Below are 15,930 nucleotides of genomic sequence, written 5' to 3' on the forward strand. Positions count from 1 at the left end.
GATGAATCACTGAATCCTGCACTGCTGTGTCCTCACACTCCGCTGAAGATGCTGGAAATAGATAATTACGGATCTCCCCGGAGCTGATCTCGTGAGTGTGAAGCCACGGGACAGCAGCAGAGGGGGGTGAATCCCTCTCCCTTTCCAGCAGCTTTCTGCTGGGAGCTGTTTAAGCCTCACCCTGGGAAGGGGGACTGACAGCTCACTTTCCATGGGGAAACATTGGGATAGGGCAGCCCATGATGGGAGCTGGCACAGCACCAGGGCTGCCACAGGAACTCGTGCTAATTTGGGGGAAAATGATGCTCTGAAGAGGAGGAGGAGGTTGTGGGAACAGCTCCAGCTCCGACCGCTCCTCATCCCACTGCCACTGACACCTCCAGAACCAGAGCTTGGAGCAGCAAGAAGAAAAATCCCAGAGGAATTGTTCGCTCTCCTGGTGCATTCCTCTGCTCCATGGCCCTGCTTTCCCCAGGATGCTTCCCTGGACTTTTTTGTGTTTTATGGTGGGACTGAGCTGTCCTGTGAGGCATCTGCACATATAGGGTGGGGTGGGAGTGAAAACAACCCCAGAAACTCTTCTGGGGTTTGTTGCTGTGGATCCATCTCTCTGCCAGCTGCCCACAGGGGATTCATCCCTCAATCTGTTGAGATGAAACTTGTGTTTTAGCTTATGGCTATTGCTCCATGTTGGGAACAATGAACAATCTGGCACATTCCTCTGTGGAATTTTATGGATTTATGGGATCCCCTCTCAGCCTTCCCTCCTCCAGGCCCACCTCCTGCAGCCTCCCCTCCTGAGGGCGATGCTCCAGACCCCAAACCATCTTTGCGACCTCTGCCGTACCCCCCTCCAGCATCTCCTTTCCTTTATTACCCTAAATCTAATCACGCAAGCGACACCGTTTCCAAAACAATTAACTTTAATCATTCCCAAAGCGGCCCGTTCTCCTGCGGCGCCCCCGAAATGGCGGGAGCCGGCCGGGTCCTCCCGCCCGCTGGGGAGCGCTGCGTGCGGCGCGGGGCGCTCCGGCCCGGGCCCGGCCGCCTCCTCTCGGCGGCACCGCGGCCCACTCGCGCCGCCGCGGCGCCTATAAAGGGCCGCTCGCCGCCCGAAACCGCTGCGTCTCCGCCCGCCGCGGCCGCACCGCGTGAGTCGGGGTCGGGACCGGGACCGGCGCCGCCGAGCCCGCCCCGGGTCGGCGCCGCGGGGTAGGGAGCGCTCGGGGGAGCGCAGCGCGCTGGGAGAGCGCGGCGGCCGCGCCCTGCCCGGAGCGCCCGCCCGCCCTCAGGCCGCCGCGTGCCGCGCTGGTTTATTTATAATACCTTCGGGCTATCAAGCCGAGCCAGATTTAAGAGAAATAGTTGTATTAGTGCGTGTTAGAGCTTTATTTATTTGTTTATATAGTTGTTTGTTTTTTATTTCCTCAGAAAATCAACGGGCCGCCGCTCTGCAGAATCTGGGCTAAATCGAAGCGAAAGATAAAGGGACGTTGGGTTTTTAGGAGGTTTTTGCCTCAAAGCGCTCGGGAGCCGGCGGATGAATTTTGGCGTCTTATCCTCTCCAGGAGGCTTAACTTTGGGGTGTTTTTGCTGATTTTTCAAGCTTGCACAACCCTCTCGGCTGCTCCGTGTCCTGGTGCCAGCCCCCCTTGTCCCAAGCTTCTGCCGGCCGCAGCTTAGGCTTTAATTAAGAGTTTTGAGTGTTCCCCCCAGAATTAATATTTCTAAGAAGCTTGACTTGAGACCCCCCCCCCCCCCAAGTGAAAAACCCCCGTGGTCGAGAGCGCCGAGGGGAAGATGAACACGGCCGCCAGCAGTTACCCCATGGCCTCGCTGTACGTGGGGGACCTGCACCCCGATATCACCGAGGCCATGCTCTACGAGAAGTTCAGCCCGGCTGGCCCCGTGCTGTCCATTCGGGTCTGCAGGGACATGATCACCCGCCGCTCCCTGGGCTACGCCTACGTCAACTTCCAGCAGCCCGCAGATGGTAAGTGACAATTGCAGCCACATCCATGGCTTTTTTTTCCCCTTCTTATTTTAACTCGTTTTTCCCCACTAATTCACGTAGCTGCCCATCACAGCGTTACAGGGTGAGTCGTCTCTTTCTGGTGATGGGAGCTGGAATATTTTTTTTTACTGCTTGGTGTCTACGAAATACGCTTCTCACTAACATCTCTAATTTTAGACAGGCCTGTTTCTTGCACTGATAGTAAATTTCAGAGATTTGTAGTTTTTCCTCTCATGAGAAAATAATCCCCGTGGTGTTTCCCTTCATTCTGGGGTAGTTTGGGGCTGTTTCTGTGGGATTTGTGCAGCCAGTCCTAGCAGAGAAAGTTCAGAGTAGGCTGAGTGCTCAGTTAAGTGACTGATCTGTGGCTGCTCCACACACTCCCAGTTTAATAAATTTAATATCTCCTGTTGTTCGAGCAGCTGGATGTGCCTCCCAGCTGGGGAAGTGGTGTTATTGCTTTAAAGTGAAATAAAACACTTTGTTCAATGTGTGGAGAACCAGACTGTCTCATGTGCAGAAGCCACATTTGCTTTGCTCTTGCCAGACTCTCTTTTTTCCACGCTTTGTTTCCTTCTCAAAGGCAGGTGTTGCAGAGCTGAAGCAGCACATGAAAGATGGGACAGGAGAGGTCATTTTGGAACACGTCTTTTCTGGAAGGAAAATGGGTCAGCGTTTTCTGCCCCAGTTTTCAGAGCTCTGCCTGCTGACTGCTGCAAGTTTATTGCTCCGTGCTGGGATTTAGCAGCATCTCTGTGTGATAGAGGCATCCAAGTAGAGATAAGAGTGATCTTTTCCCTTGAGTTCAGAATGAGTTTACAGCAGCACAGATTTCAGCAACAAGTAAACTTTGCTTTACATTTTTGCAGAGTTTCTATCCTCTCCCAGGGCAGTTCCTTGCGATGCCATTTCCTTGGGCTGGTCTGACTGAGCACTTTCTTTTGGTCCTTTCCCTTGTCATGCTGATTAAAAGCTGACTTGCACCCCATTGCATAATTTCTCATTCATAGCACAAAAAAGCTGCTTTTTTTTGTTTTGTTTTGTTTTTTGGCAGTGTATTTGTGTTTTAAAGATTCTCAATGAGAAGGAAGGAACCTGAGGGCCTGTATAAAACCACCTTGGTCCATTTATGTCCTGAAAGTTATCCCAGCTCACCTGCCTTCCTTTTAGGCTCTGATCTCATTTTGCAGGATCACAGACATAAAAACAAGCAGCACAAACAAAGCCAGGAAGGAACTCCAGCTTGAATTAGATGAATTTTGGGGAGATGGGCTGCAGAAATGTAGCTAAAGTTCTCTCAGAGCCGAGAAGAGTGATCTCAGAAGGGATCAGTGGCTTGTCCCATGTGCTTTAGCAGAAGCACTCTGCACCTTGTACAACTGGGGCCTTCCCAATATATTCCAAGGTAATCTTTTATGGTAATAAATAGGCAGGAATTTAGGGGGAGGTTGCACCATTCTGGGCTGCTGGGGAGGCAGCAGACATTTTAGGAAGCTCCTGGGCTTGAAGTGATACTTGGAGCTAGTAGGTGGTGTCTTGTTACTGCTAGGTCTTAGAAGGTCAAGTGGTTTAAACCTAATCATTGAGTGAATATTGGGACAGGGAAATGGTCAAACTCCTCCTGCCCTCGTGAAGAGATGTGAATTTTTGAATTTCTCCTGTCAAACTGCTGTGTGTGTTACCCTGCATAAATAAAAAACCCAGCTGCTGCCCTCCATGTAATGCAGCAGGACATGGAGAGAGATAGTTTGGAAAAGGGCTGTGGTCTCTCCAAAACAAACTTGACTATGAAGAATATAATTTTTTTTTGTTGTAAAATGCAGAAATTTGGACTGTTTTCAAGGTGGCACTTGCCTGCATGAGGCTTCCTGAGGAGGAGGGGGGATTCTGTGTTTTCTTCCAGGAATGCATAATCAGAAATGCACTTGGCTTCATCCCACTAAATCTGAGAAGCTGAGGGGAGCACTGTAGGATCTGATTGGATTTATGGTTGAGAGTAGGTGCTTACAGTAATCAGGAGGCTTTGTGCTCTGCAGACTTCTTGTGGGCACGTGGTACGTCTGAACTGGTAGGTGTTAAAAAGGTTGATAAGTGATGGTTTGCATTTCCCTCGCACCTTTTGTGGAAGGGCTTTGTAAATCTGAAGAAAGCAGTGGTTTTAAACTTTATTTTGGTGTGTTCTAAAGCAGGACTCTGCCCCTGTGTCCACAGAGCAAATCAAGCAGTCAGAACTTTTCCCCATTTCAGGGCCATGAGGAGCTCACTGTCACATCCTGAGCATGCTCTGCCCTTCCAGGTTCCTGTGTCCAGAAACTGGGCCAGAACTTGTGTTATTTTTTACAGTTTTTTTAGGTGCTGGAGTGATGCTGGACAGGCATTGTCTAACTGGCAGCAGTCTGCTGCAGAGAGGTTATTTTTAGGGAAAATGAGCTCTGCTGGTTTTGATTGCAGCTCCTCGCTGTAGTAACCAGGGAATGCTGAATTCTGAGCCTGTCATCCTGTGATAGGCAGGGTGAGGAAACACTTCAAAGTTCTGGCTAGTTCAGGCTCAGCAGTGGTTGTTAATATTTATTCTTTTTGACTGTGCGGAAGGGAAAGAAAACAAACTCAACAAACAAGCTGAATTTCTCTTTTCATGTGTTCCATGGAATTGGATTCCAAACATTGACAGTCACAAAAATCAGCTCAGGGCAATGAAGCAGAGAAACTTCAGTTTGGCTGCAGAGATAAGGTGTTCTGAAAGTGTAGGGAAAACAGAATGTTTCCCAAGCTGAGGAGGATCCCAGGGCTGGAAATAGATCTGTGTTTCTGTAGGAAAGGGTAAATAAACTTGTTTGTTCTCCTCCTTGAGGACAGTGTAAAGGAGGAGCTGTGTAAAGCAAATTGTGAAGTTCAAAGGGAAGAGTTGGTACTGCCAGAAGTTTCATTGCAGCAGCATTTTGTTGTAACCTCAGTGATTGAGGAATTTAATTCTTTTGAATATGCACCATCTCTTCTTTTTAAAAAAAATAAGTGGCTGAATTTGCTCTGGGTGGTTTCCTTGTCAGGACTTTTTTTGCTGAGTGACCTAAGTGAGAGCCTGGAGGTTTGGGGAGAACGAAACTCCTTGTGTGGAGTTTCTCCTGGGTGAATCTTGGGGTGTGAGGTTGGTTATTGATCTTCATGCTGTTCAACCACAGCCACTAATTCCAGCATTTTGTTAACTCTGCATCTAAGGGAGGTTAATGAGGTTTATTGCTCTTGAGGCCTGAGGCAAACTGCACTGAGCGTTCAGGTGCTCTCCCTGTCCAGAAAGGGAATGAAAATCAAGCCTGAAAGGGGCTGTGAGTGTTTTATGTTCTGTATGAGCCGCAGTTGAGTCTGCTGGAAGGATGACAGGAACCAGTGGGAGAGAAACAGATACAGGAACTGAAATGGCTGAAGCTTTGTGGCTTAAATAGAAGAAAACGAGAAGGTGTTTGCTCAGATGAAGGAAATGAATCAGATGTGCTTGGTGTGAGTCATTCACAGAGCTCTTGCAGATCCTTCGCAGGTTTTCTGAGGTCCCGGTGTAGAGGGGTTGCACCTCCACCTGTGGGTGTGGCACAGATCCCTGGGGGAATCCTTGTAGGGCTTTCACAGCTCACCACAAGTGCCTGGGTGTAATAATAGAGTGGAACAGTAGCGACCTGTTGAAAGAGCAGTGCAATAGTATCTGCTCGGGGAGAACCGGGAGGAACTTCCTAACACCTCTGGAGTTGGGTGCTGGCTGTGGAGCCATCGCACTCCTCCTGCCCACAGCCACTGCCTGATCTGCTGTCGCCTTCCAGCAGCAGCCCGTTCCTGCTGCAAATGGCATTATCCACCCAGTGGTGCCCTTGCCAGCACATGCTTCTGCAGGACCTCTGCCTGCTATAAATAAACACTGCCAAATTTGACGAGCTGCACCGGCTCTCCTGCTGAGCTGCCTACACCACGAAAGGACTGCAGGAAGAGCCTGGCTTGCATGGGCTTGGAGCAGCAGCTGAGGAATCGTTTTAGCCTGGCAGTTAATTGCATTTAACACCTTGGTCTAAGCAGAGCTGTTGGAGTCCTTAAATTATTTTTTTTTTCCCAAGCAGAGCTTGTTTCCAACTGGATTTGTGTGTGGGGAGAACAGTGATGGTCTCACTTCAAGTTAAGAAGCAGCAAGAGCAAAAAACACATTTCAAAGCACATGAAAAATTCTGAGCAACCTCCATGCAGTAGTGGGGGCTGGCATTGGGGGTGGGGAGTGCAGGCTTTGGTGGGCAGCGTTCCATTGGAATTCCTGGAGGTACTTTTGGGACATGCTGAGTAGTTAACCAGGCTGCACGAGCCAAGTCACGTGCAAGGTGTTCAGATTGGCTTTTTCCTTGAATTTCCTGCTCCTGAAATCTAATCAGCAAATACCACAGGGTGAAGGTGGCCTGGGAGAACTGAGCCAAACAAATTTGGAAAACTTGGGTTCTGCCCTGTTAATTTTCCTTGATTTTAATGCATGTCTTTCCATCTCTTTCCCTGCTCCATGCTGGGAATTAAGACTCTTTCTTTCTTCTCTGCTCGCTCCATGCTGGGAGTGTTTCCTGGCACAGAACAGTGCAAGCATCTCAATTTTATGAACAAGATCCTGATGTGTGTATGTAATGATCCTTTTAATACACCAGTAGGCAGCAGAAATAGCCTCGTGGAGGGGGGTTTCAGTGCAGGTTAGAATGACAGTGCTGGTGTTTGAGAGCTCAGATAAACACTTCCCTGTTAATCAGATGGGGTGTACAGACCTTTTTCCCCCCCAGAATTTTCTCAACTCTCTTGTCATCTTTAGCTTGAGCAACTTGGGAATCATTTTTTGGCCACATAAGTTATGTAGAGGCTGACTCATGTCCTCACAGCCAGCCATGTGTTTGTGCACATTTTCCCTGACCTGACAGGGAGATGATCCTTCTCTCTGAATAGAAATGAGGATGGGGAGATGTGAGCTTCATGAAAAGCAAAACAGCTACAGAGTCACTCCTTTTACTTCATTTTTTTTACCAGTTTCCTGATTTTTCTTTCCTTCTTTGAGTGGAGTAATTTACCTTTATAATAATTCAGAATATGACTAATAAACCAGGCATTTTGATATCAGTTTTGCTGTGGTGGTGAATATATTGGTATAATATAAATTTAAAGTCTGTGAAACCTTTAGTGACTGTGCTGCAAAGACTTCCCTTGAAACATTGAGTTAAAAGTCATTGATCACCTCTGATAATAACCCAGATGAGCTGAGTAAAATTCAAAGAAAAGAATCACCCACCCACTGGAAACCTTCATTTTCTAACCAACCACAGAAAATCTGTTCTTGGTTTCTCTTGCAGCTGAGCGAGCTCTCGATACCATGAATTTTGATGTGATCAAAGGGAAGCCCATTCGCATCATGTGGTCCCAGAGGGACCCTTCCCTGAGGAAGTCAGGAGTTGGGAATGTCTTCATCAAGAACCTGGACAAATCCATTGATAACAAGGCACTTTACGACACATTCTCAGCGTTTGGAAACATTTTGTCCTGCAAGGTGAGGTGTGGTTACATTGTCCAGTTCTTTTAGGGTGGGGACATGATCAGAGATTTGAGTGTGGGTGGTGAAAGGGACACAAGTGTAAGGAGCAGAATTACAGAATATTCTGAGCTGGGACACACAAAGCTCATCAAGTCCAACTCTTTAAATGAACCGTGCCTACAGAGATCAAACCTTGGTGTTAAAACAGAATCTCTGAAAGACAGGGTTGACCAAAAGCTGAAATTACATCAGATTTGGTCATGAAGTGCAGGAATCTGACCCTTGTCAGGAGCTGACCCTTGTCAGGTGTGATGGTGTTCACTGGGGTCTGAGGATGAGGGAAGAGACGAGGATCTGACTCCATGTTTCAGAAGGCTTGATTTATTATTTTATGATATATATTATATTAAAACTATACTAAAAGAATAGAAGATAGGAGACAGGATTTCATCAGAAGGCTGGCTAAGAATAGAAAAAGAATGGAATGATGATAAAAGCTTGTGTCTCCCACAGAGAGTCTGAGCTTGTGTCTCGGACAGAGTCTGAGCCAGCTGACTGTGATTGGCCATTCATTAGAAACAACCACATGAGACCAATCACAGATCCACCTGTTGCATTCCACAGCAGCAGATAACCATTGGTTACATCTTGTTCCTGAGAGAAAAAGATCCTAAGGAAAGGATTTTTCATAAAATGTGTCTGTGACAGTGGGGATCTGCCCGGTGCTGCCCCTTGGCAGTGACACATTTTCACCCTGTGGCAGAGGAGGGACGCTGACAGCTGCCTTTGCTCCCTCTCCTGCAGGTGGTGTGTGATGAGAATGGCTCTAAGGGCTACGCCTTTGTGCACTTTGAGACGCAGGATGCTGCAGATAGGGCCATCGAGAAGATGAACGGCATGCTGCTCAACGACCGCAAAGTGTGAGTGTCACAGGCGGCAGCAGCAGCGCTCACATGCTCCGGGATGCATCTCGGTATTAACAGGGACACACAAGGCACTGGTTCTCCTGGCCCAAGCCTTGGCCTGCTGCCTCTCCACTCCAGGGCTGGTGAGTGACCCTGCCCAAGCCATGGCCTGCTACCCCTCCATTCCAGGACTGCTGGGTTTCCCTGACCCAGCCTTGATTTGCCACCTCTCTGCGAGCGGGCTGGGGTGGGTTCTGTCTAGGGCCACTGGGACTCCTTGGCCAGCCACAGCACAGGTGATTTTTCTGGTTGGTCTGTGGCCTGTTTGTTGTCCTCTGCTGTCACCCTTTCTTGTCCCCATTCCCAGCTCCTACTGCACACTCATTTTTTTTTGCCTCGCCGCAAGTCACACATTATTTTTTTGCTCTTGGAACCAATCTGTTTATTGGGATTTTCTTTTTTTTTTTTTTTTATCTTACAGATTTGTTGGGAGATTCAAGTCTCGTAAAGAGAGGGAGGCTGAGCTGGGAGCCAAGGCAAAGGAATTCACCAATGTCTATATTAAAAACTTTGGGGATGACATGGATGATGAAAGACTAAAGGAGCTCTTTGGCAAATATGGTAAATACAGAAATACTTTTATTAAGGCTGTGAATTTCATGAAATGTGGTAGATTGAGTGCTGCTGTGTAGTTGCTACCTGGGTCACTTGAAGGCTGAGGACATGAGGAGATATTACATGGAATTTAATAATCTTGAAATGCTTTTGATATTTTACTAACCCTGTCCCTTGGTAACAGGTAAAACTCTGAGTGTTAAAGTGATGACAGACCCCACTGGAAAATCCAAAGGCTTTGGCTTTGTAAGCTTTGAAAAGCATGAAGAGGCCAACAAGGTATGACCAGTTTTTATGTTGCTTAGATAACTTCAGAGAAGAAAAACTTGGTTTATCTTGGGAGCCTGTTTCTGAAATGGAAGGAAATTCTGCCTAGGGCATGACCTCTTCTAGATGTGGGAACTTGGAAACCTTTTGCACCTTAATAGCTTGACATTCAAGGGTAGCTTGGCATCCCTCCAGTTTCCTAGATCCACACAGTGGTATAATCAAGAATGTTAATTGCTGAAGAAATACTACAGTGCAGGGCTGGAGGAGGAGGAGGAGGGCACCTAGAGTGAGAACATTGCTCAAAAATGGTCTTTTCTAAGCAGAATGCTCGTTAAAGTGTAGTTTTAATTACAAGAAAGAGAGAGGATGAATTTCCAAGTTAGTTCAGCACTCTGTGGCGTGTCAGCTCGATCTGTGTGGCAACTTCAGCTTGTCTTTAATGAGCCTGTTGTTAGCAGGAAAAGTGCAAAGGTAACAGGCAAACTCTGATTTATTGACTGACAGGCAGGGACTCAGTGTCAGCCCTGGGCAGTCCTGCTCTGACAGGATCAGGGGCTGTCCTGCTGCAGCAGCTGAGAGTTTCCTCTTGAACCCTCTGTGCAGGCAGTGGAAGAAATGAATGGGAAGGACATCAATGGGAAAATGCTCTTTGTGGGCAGAGCACAGAAGAAGGCTGAGCGCCAGGCAGAGCTGAAAAGAAGGTTTGAACAGCTAAAACAGGAGAGGCTCAGCCGGTACCAGGTGAATAATGTTTATTTTTCTCAATTTAAGCACTATTTTTCTGATCTGTTGAAGGAGTTCCCAGAGCAGTTATTATCCTGTGAGACATCCTGGCTTAAAGCACAGAGGTGTCTCTGTGGTATTTGGTGGCAGAGGGGGCATCAGGGCTTAGTTTTGGTACTGAAAATGTTTAGGAGGACAACAGGCATGAAGTCTCCTTGACTTTCAAATGGAGATCCCTGGAGGGATGGGAAGAGACAGCACAACTCTGCACTGCTCTCTGTAATTTGTGGCAGAACTGGGTCGTGTCAGGGGTGGCATCTGAAACTCCCCCACTCCCTGAGGTGCACTGCTGGGCTGGGGACATCTCATGATGCCACAGGAAGGCAGAGGAAATCCAGACAAGTTCCCTTTCACCACAGTGGGACTTGTCTCTACGCCTTTGCAACATTTATCACCTTCAGCTTTGGGTGGTGTGGAAGGGAACATGATGCTAAATTAAGAGTTTTCAGATAAATTACAGCTCTGGCAGATGGATAACAGTTGATGTGCTTAAGAATTTTTTTTTTTAATGTTGTGAATGTCATGCTGTTCTTTCCCTTTCCAGGGTGTTAACCTGTACATTAAAAACCTAGATGACACTATAGATGATGAAAAACTGAGGAAGGAGTTCTCACCTTTTGGGTCAATAACGAGTGCCAAGGTACTGTGGGATTTTGGGGGTCATTTGGATTTTAAAGCCTGAAGAAGGAATTTTTGTCTGCCATGGGATTAAAGGGCTGTTCTTAACCTGTGGCTATTGTGATTCTGAAAACACCTTGGCTAGTAAATAGTAGGATTTTACTAAAAACTTCATTCCCTTACTAAAAGGGGAGGAAGGAAGTGGCAACCATGCTTGCTTGAGGTGGTAAGCATGAAATGACACTTTCCTCTGTGCATTTAGGACTGCACCAAATCTTTCCCATTCCTTACTGTGCAGTGTGGGCCTGGGGACACATGGTGCTGACAGCAACGCAGAGCAAATCCAGACAGGTGGCTCTTCATGAGAACCTGTCTCTACACCTCTGCAACAAGTTATATACTACCTAAAATCTAAAAAAAACCCAGAGATTCTTCAGCTCAGTTGTACTGCTACCCCATTAGCAATTGATCTTTACTGCAGGTGATGCTGGAAGATGGACGGAGCAAAGGCTTTGGCTTTGTCTGCTTTTCCTCTCCAGAGGAGGCCACCAAAGCCGTGACAGAGATGAACGGGCGCATCGTGGGCTCCAAGCCCCTCTACGTGGCTCTGGCCCAGAGGAAGGAGGAGAGGAAGGCCCATCTCACCAACCAGTACATGCAGCGCATCGCTGGCATGAGGGCCTTGCCTGCCAACACCATCATCAACCAGTTCCAGCCCGCTGCTGGCGGCTATTTCATGCCTGCTGTGCCCCAGGTGAGCTCCCGTGGGGTTTTTAACCTGTGTTAATCTCACTGAGCCCTTCTCATGCCTGGAAGCAACGAGTCCTAATGAGGGGTGCAGCAGTGGAGTTAATTCTGGGACTTGCCAGCTGCCTGTTCTCTTAACCCGACCCGAGTGTTGAGTCCTGGCAACGGCTGCCAAAACACGTTGTAAACAAATGTTTGTGATGCACTTGGATGTTGCCTCTGAGCTTATCTGATCTTCCTCCAGGCTCAGAGCAGACCCACTTACTATGCACCCAACCAAATGACACAGATGAGACCCAACCCACGATGGCAGCAAGGAGGGAGACCTCAAGGTGAGAGTGCCAGAGGCTGTTTTGGTTGTAGAACCCTTTGGGAGCTGTACTTCCCAACAGGAACAATTGATGCTTTCCTTTGTGGGAATGGTCCTGTGCAGGGCCAGGAGCTGGACTCTGATCCTTGTGTGTCCCTTCCAACTCAGCATATTCTGTGATTCTCTGATGCTCCCTGTGCACTGTGGTGTGGTGTTCACAGGGGTCCCAGGATGAGGGAAGAGAGGAGAATCTTGAGTCCATGTTTCAGAAGGCTGATTTATTATTTTATGATATATATTAAAATAAAATTATATATTAAAACTACACTAAAGAATAGAAGAAAAGGATTTGATCAGGCTAGCAAGGAAAGGAAAGGAATGGAATGAAATGATAATAAAATCTTGTGACTGACCAGACAGTCCGAGACAGCTGGACTGTGATTGGCCATTAATTAAAAACAACCACATGAGACCAATCCCAGATGCACCTGTTGCATTCCACAGCAGCAGATAACCATTGTTTACATTTTGTTCCTGAGGCCTCTCAGCTTCTCAGGAGGAAAAGATCCTAAGGAAAGGATTTTTCAGAAAATATCATGGCTACAGTGCACCACCCCTGTAGCTGACTGTAGGAAGGGATTTTTCAGAAAATACCATGGCAACAGTGCACCACCTGTAGCACACCCCTGTAGCTGACTGTCCTGCCTTGCCAGCTGGTTCTCTTGTGAGGATTCCCCCTCTTTCCCTCCTTTAGGTTTCCAGGGAATGCCCAACGCCATGCGCCAGTCAGGGCCCCGGCCCGCCCTGCGCCACCTGGCCCCCGCCAATGCCCCGGCCTCCCGTGGCCTCCCCGCTGCTGCCCAGAGAGTTGGTAAGATGGGGTCTCTTCCTGGGCTTTTGCCCTTCTCTGGGAGGGAGGAGGGTGCTGTGGAGACTTGGCTTCTTGTCCCAAAGATGGTTGTTAGAGCCAGCACCTGCTGCTTTCCTGTTCCTCGCTGCGCGGTGCGGGTCTGGGGGCACTCGGTGCTACAGCACAGCAGTGGAAATCCAGATGGGTTCTTCTCCACTGGTTTGGGACTTATCTCTACACCCCTGCAACACCACCCAAAAATCTCTGCGACTTAGGGGTTTTGCTTTCAGAGGAGAGCACCCAAATTCATTTTTTCCCTGCTGGTAAATAAAAGGTGTGGAATCTATGGATCGGTTCTAGGCAGAAGAACATCCCCTTCTTGAAGTAGCCAGCTACACTTTCTAAAGAAGTATCACCATGCAGGGCATAATTTGAATTAAAACCAGGCATCCCACCTTGTTAGCATGCTGCTGCAGGTGTTTGTCACAGCGTTCTCCTTCCTTTGCAGGTGTTGGCACAGCAGCACAGAATTTGGCTCCCCGTCCTCCTGTAGCTGCCCCTGCTCCCAGGGCTGTCCCTCCTTACAAATATGCCTCAAGTGTCCGCAGCCCGCACCCAGGTGTCCAACCTCTGCAGGTACCACCAGGGCTGGGCTGGGCTGGGAACTCCCTGCAGTTTCACATGCTACTTTTATAGAGACTTCAAGCTCCTTTTATGACCCAGACAATCCTAATTTGGAATTTAAAAACCTGGCAGTTGTGCCTTTGCCAGGGGCACCCTGCTTGGTTTATCTGTCTCGTGCTCACGAGCCCTTTTGTAGCCAGACTGGTGTAAGGATTTTTTTTTCCTTGGTTCTTTGTTCCTGTTCTGAAACCATTTAAGTCTCTCTCCTCTTTGCCAAGTTCTCACTGGGGTATCATTAAGAGAAAGAGTACCATCTACACCTGGCTTTCTCAACATCTCATGATGTTTGATCCAGTTTTTTGCAAGATATTTATGGTGTTCCTGTGTGGCATTCCTGAGTTTTGAGCTCAAGACTTGCAGGGAGTGTTTGTGAACCAAGGGCACCTTACCTGCCCTTTTCTGAAGCTGAGGTGTTCTGTAGGCTTGACAGAGATTGTGTTTTAGCAGTGAGCATCTTAGAATTGTCTAAATACGAAGCAATCAGCCTCATCCTTATTTCAAAGCCCTCATCTTCCCTTTTCAGGCACCTCAGCCTGCAGTGCATGTGCAGGGCCAGGAGCCACTGACAGCCTCCATGCTGGCTGCTGCCCCTCCCCAGGAGCAGAAACAGATGCTGGGTGAGTAAAACCCCACTCCTCACCCATCATTTTTCATCCCTCGAGGTTTCAAAGATCCACGCTCATCCACCTGAACTCCTTTTTCTCCCTCAGGAGAACGTTTGTTCCCTCTGATCCAAGCTATGCACCCCAGCCTGGCTGGGAAGATCACAGGAATGCTGCTAGAGATTGACAACTCAGAGCTGCTGCACATGCTGGAATCTCCAGAGTCCCTCCGCTCCAAGGTGAGCTGCTGGGTCCCTTTTGTGTCTAGAAAGGGCCTCTGAGCAGGGAGAAAATCTCACTGGGTTTGTGTCCCCAGGTGGAGGAGGCTGTGGCAGTGCTGCAGGCTCACCAAGCCAAGAAAGAAGCTGCCCAAAAAGTGGGTGTGGTTGCTGCTACCTCTTGAACCAGGATGACTGGTGAGTGTCTCAGTCCTCAGCTTCAGTGAAAAGCTTCCAGAATCAGTAAATAAAACACAGTTGGTAGTGAACAATTCACGTGGGTCTGTGACCAGCACTCACCTGATTGCAGTCCACTCTTCAACAACAAAAAGCTCCTGATGTAGTTTCTCCCAGCAGAATACTTGTGTAGAAGTTAAGAAGTGTTCATTCTGATGCTTATTTAAGGGATCTAAAGGTATTGAAGTCCCTGAGGTGTTGTGGAACTGCTAATGTGGGAAATAGCCACATTTTGAGGCTAGGCAGGCTCTTAGTGCCCATTCCTTATCCTGGAAACCACCTGCCTTCAGGATATAATAAATGCTGAAAATGTTTCACTGGATAGGTCTGTCACACAAGTGGTGTCACCTGTGTTTGGGGTTGGCTCTTGTTTAGTTTATGAATAAGGATTTTGCCTCTTGTGTTTCTCATGATCCATTTTTCTGTGCGTTGTCTGGAATTGCCATCTCCAGGACTTTTTCTGCTGCTGTTTATGATCAGATGTCACAACTCAAGCTGGTGAAGAATTCTTATTTTCACTGGGTGGTCTGGCAAAAGAATTTGAGTTTCTTGTGGATAATAACAATTTCTGATCATCTGACCACCACGAGCAGCTTCTCTGTACCTTCCCAATTATATTGGAATCCTTATTCCTTGCAATGCTGGAATATTCCCTAGCCTGGAGCAGGGATGCTGTGAATAACTTCTCTCCCTTTTTCCCCTCTAGGATACAAAGAAGCCAAATAGCCCCTTCCTAGACATCAGCTCAAGATGTTTGAAGATCCTTCACTGCCCTGCAGATCTCAAGGCCATGCATTGTATCACATAGTTATATTGCATTTTGTAAATTAATCTTAAAAGATCTTATTTAAAAAGCCAACTCTGAAGCTTGAGGTTTCCAAAACCAGAATCTGGGGGGTTTGCAAGCTTTTCCTTTGCCAGAACAGAGCTGCCCCTTGTGTCTTCTAAAGAGGACGTTGAGGATTTTAGGCTGGAAGTATTTTTGTGAGTTTGTGTTTAATTGAACAATCCAGTTTGGAAAGTTTGGGAAACATTTATCAATAAAGGAATAAACTTGCACTGTGTTTGTCATCGTTTCTCTCTGTTGGATAAATAAATGTGGTGTGGTTTTGTGAAATTGAACTGATGGGCAGTTACTGGGGGGGTGAACACATTAAGCAGGGATTTGACTTACTCTGCTTGCTCATTTTGGATAATGAGTATTTAAAATCATGCCTGGGGCTGTGTCTCAAGGGGTGATGGCTGTAAACAGTGATCTGAGAAGAGCTTGGGGAGGTGTTTTCAAGTGAAGGGTTTGGCCTGGTTTTGTCGTGTGCTGTTCCTTGTTTACAATTCTGCATTTTCAGCTGCATTTTTAGTGGTCCTCTGCTATTTTATACTCCAAAGCTGGCTGAGTTTTACCACGGGCATCGACAAATCCTTTACAAACTTATTTTGGGTGAGCCTTTTGGATAAAAAGCATTATTCAGACAAACACAGAGCATGCACTGAGCTGGGAGAAATCCTCCCCAGTCAAAGCTCCACCACCTCACTCAGGCTGGAGC

At 47.6% G+C, this 15,930-nt stretch overlaps 1 protein-coding gene and 3 non-coding genes across 5 annotated transcripts; all 4 read left to right on the forward strand.

The window, feature by feature from the left end:
* Positions 1-1,072: 1,072 nt before the first annotated feature.
* Positions 1,073-15,445, forward strand: PABPC4 (poly(A) binding protein cytoplasmic 4). Of its 2 annotated transcripts, XM_066564935.1 has the most exons (16): positions 1,073-1,151; positions 1,432-1,993; positions 7,369-7,562; positions 8,352-8,467; positions 8,934-9,073; positions 9,252-9,346; positions 9,941-10,078; positions 10,665-10,760; positions 11,220-11,492; positions 11,730-11,817; positions 12,550-12,666; positions 13,154-13,281; positions 13,853-13,946; positions 14,040-14,170; positions 14,248-14,347; positions 15,093-15,445. In XM_066564935.1, exons 2-15 carry the CDS (start codon positions 1,801-1,803, stop codon positions 14,332-14,334), a joined length of 1,890 nt encoding a protein of 629 aa, XP_066421032.1. In that variant the 5' UTR covers positions 1,073-1,151; positions 1,432-1,800; the 3' UTR covers positions 14,335-14,347; positions 15,093-15,445. The 2 variants fall into 2 exon arrangements, 1 of the variants encoding a protein (XP_066421032.1); XR_010784952.1 differs by lacking the exons at positions 11,730-11,817; positions 14,040-14,170; positions 14,248-14,347; positions 15,093-15,445 and having other exon boundaries at positions 13,853-13,945.
* On the forward strand, positions 10,375-10,510 carry LOC136566073 (small nucleolar RNA SNORA55). Its single transcript, XR_010784980.1, has one exon. It is a non-coding gene; the product is annotated as a small nucleolar RNA SNORA55 (small nucleolar RNA).
* On the forward strand, positions 11,005-11,132 carry LOC136566080 (small nucleolar RNA SNORA55). Its single transcript, XR_010784987.1, has one exon. It is a non-coding gene; the product is annotated as a small nucleolar RNA SNORA55 (small nucleolar RNA).
* On the forward strand, positions 12,766-12,898 carry LOC136566072 (small nucleolar RNA SNORA55). Its single transcript, XR_010784979.1, has one exon. It is a non-coding gene; the product is annotated as a small nucleolar RNA SNORA55 (small nucleolar RNA).
* Positions 15,446-15,930: the final 485 nt, after the last annotated feature.

Source organism: Molothrus aeneus, chromosome 23, assembly GCF_037042795.1.
Source record: "Molothrus aeneus isolate 106 chromosome 23, BPBGC_Maene_1.0, whole genome shotgun sequence".
In the NCBI taxonomy this organism is placed as follows: Eukaryota; Metazoa; Chordata; class Aves; order Passeriformes; family Icteridae; genus Molothrus; species Molothrus aeneus.

Bases quoted from the DNA above. Each gene is read 5' to 3' on its own strand.
- PABPC4 (XM_066564935.1), top strand. From the start codon at position 1,801: ATGAACACGGCCGCCAGCAGTTACCCCATGGCCTCGCTGTACGTGGGG. The intron at 10,761-11,219 runs GTACTGTGGGAT...TCTTTACTGCAG, and splicing joins GGTCAATAACGAGTGCCAAG to GTGATGCTGGAAGATGGACG. The intron at 11,493-11,729 runs GTGAGCTCCCGT...ATCTTCCTCCAG, and splicing joins TCATGCCTGCTGTGCCCCAG to GCTCAGAGCAGACCCACTTA.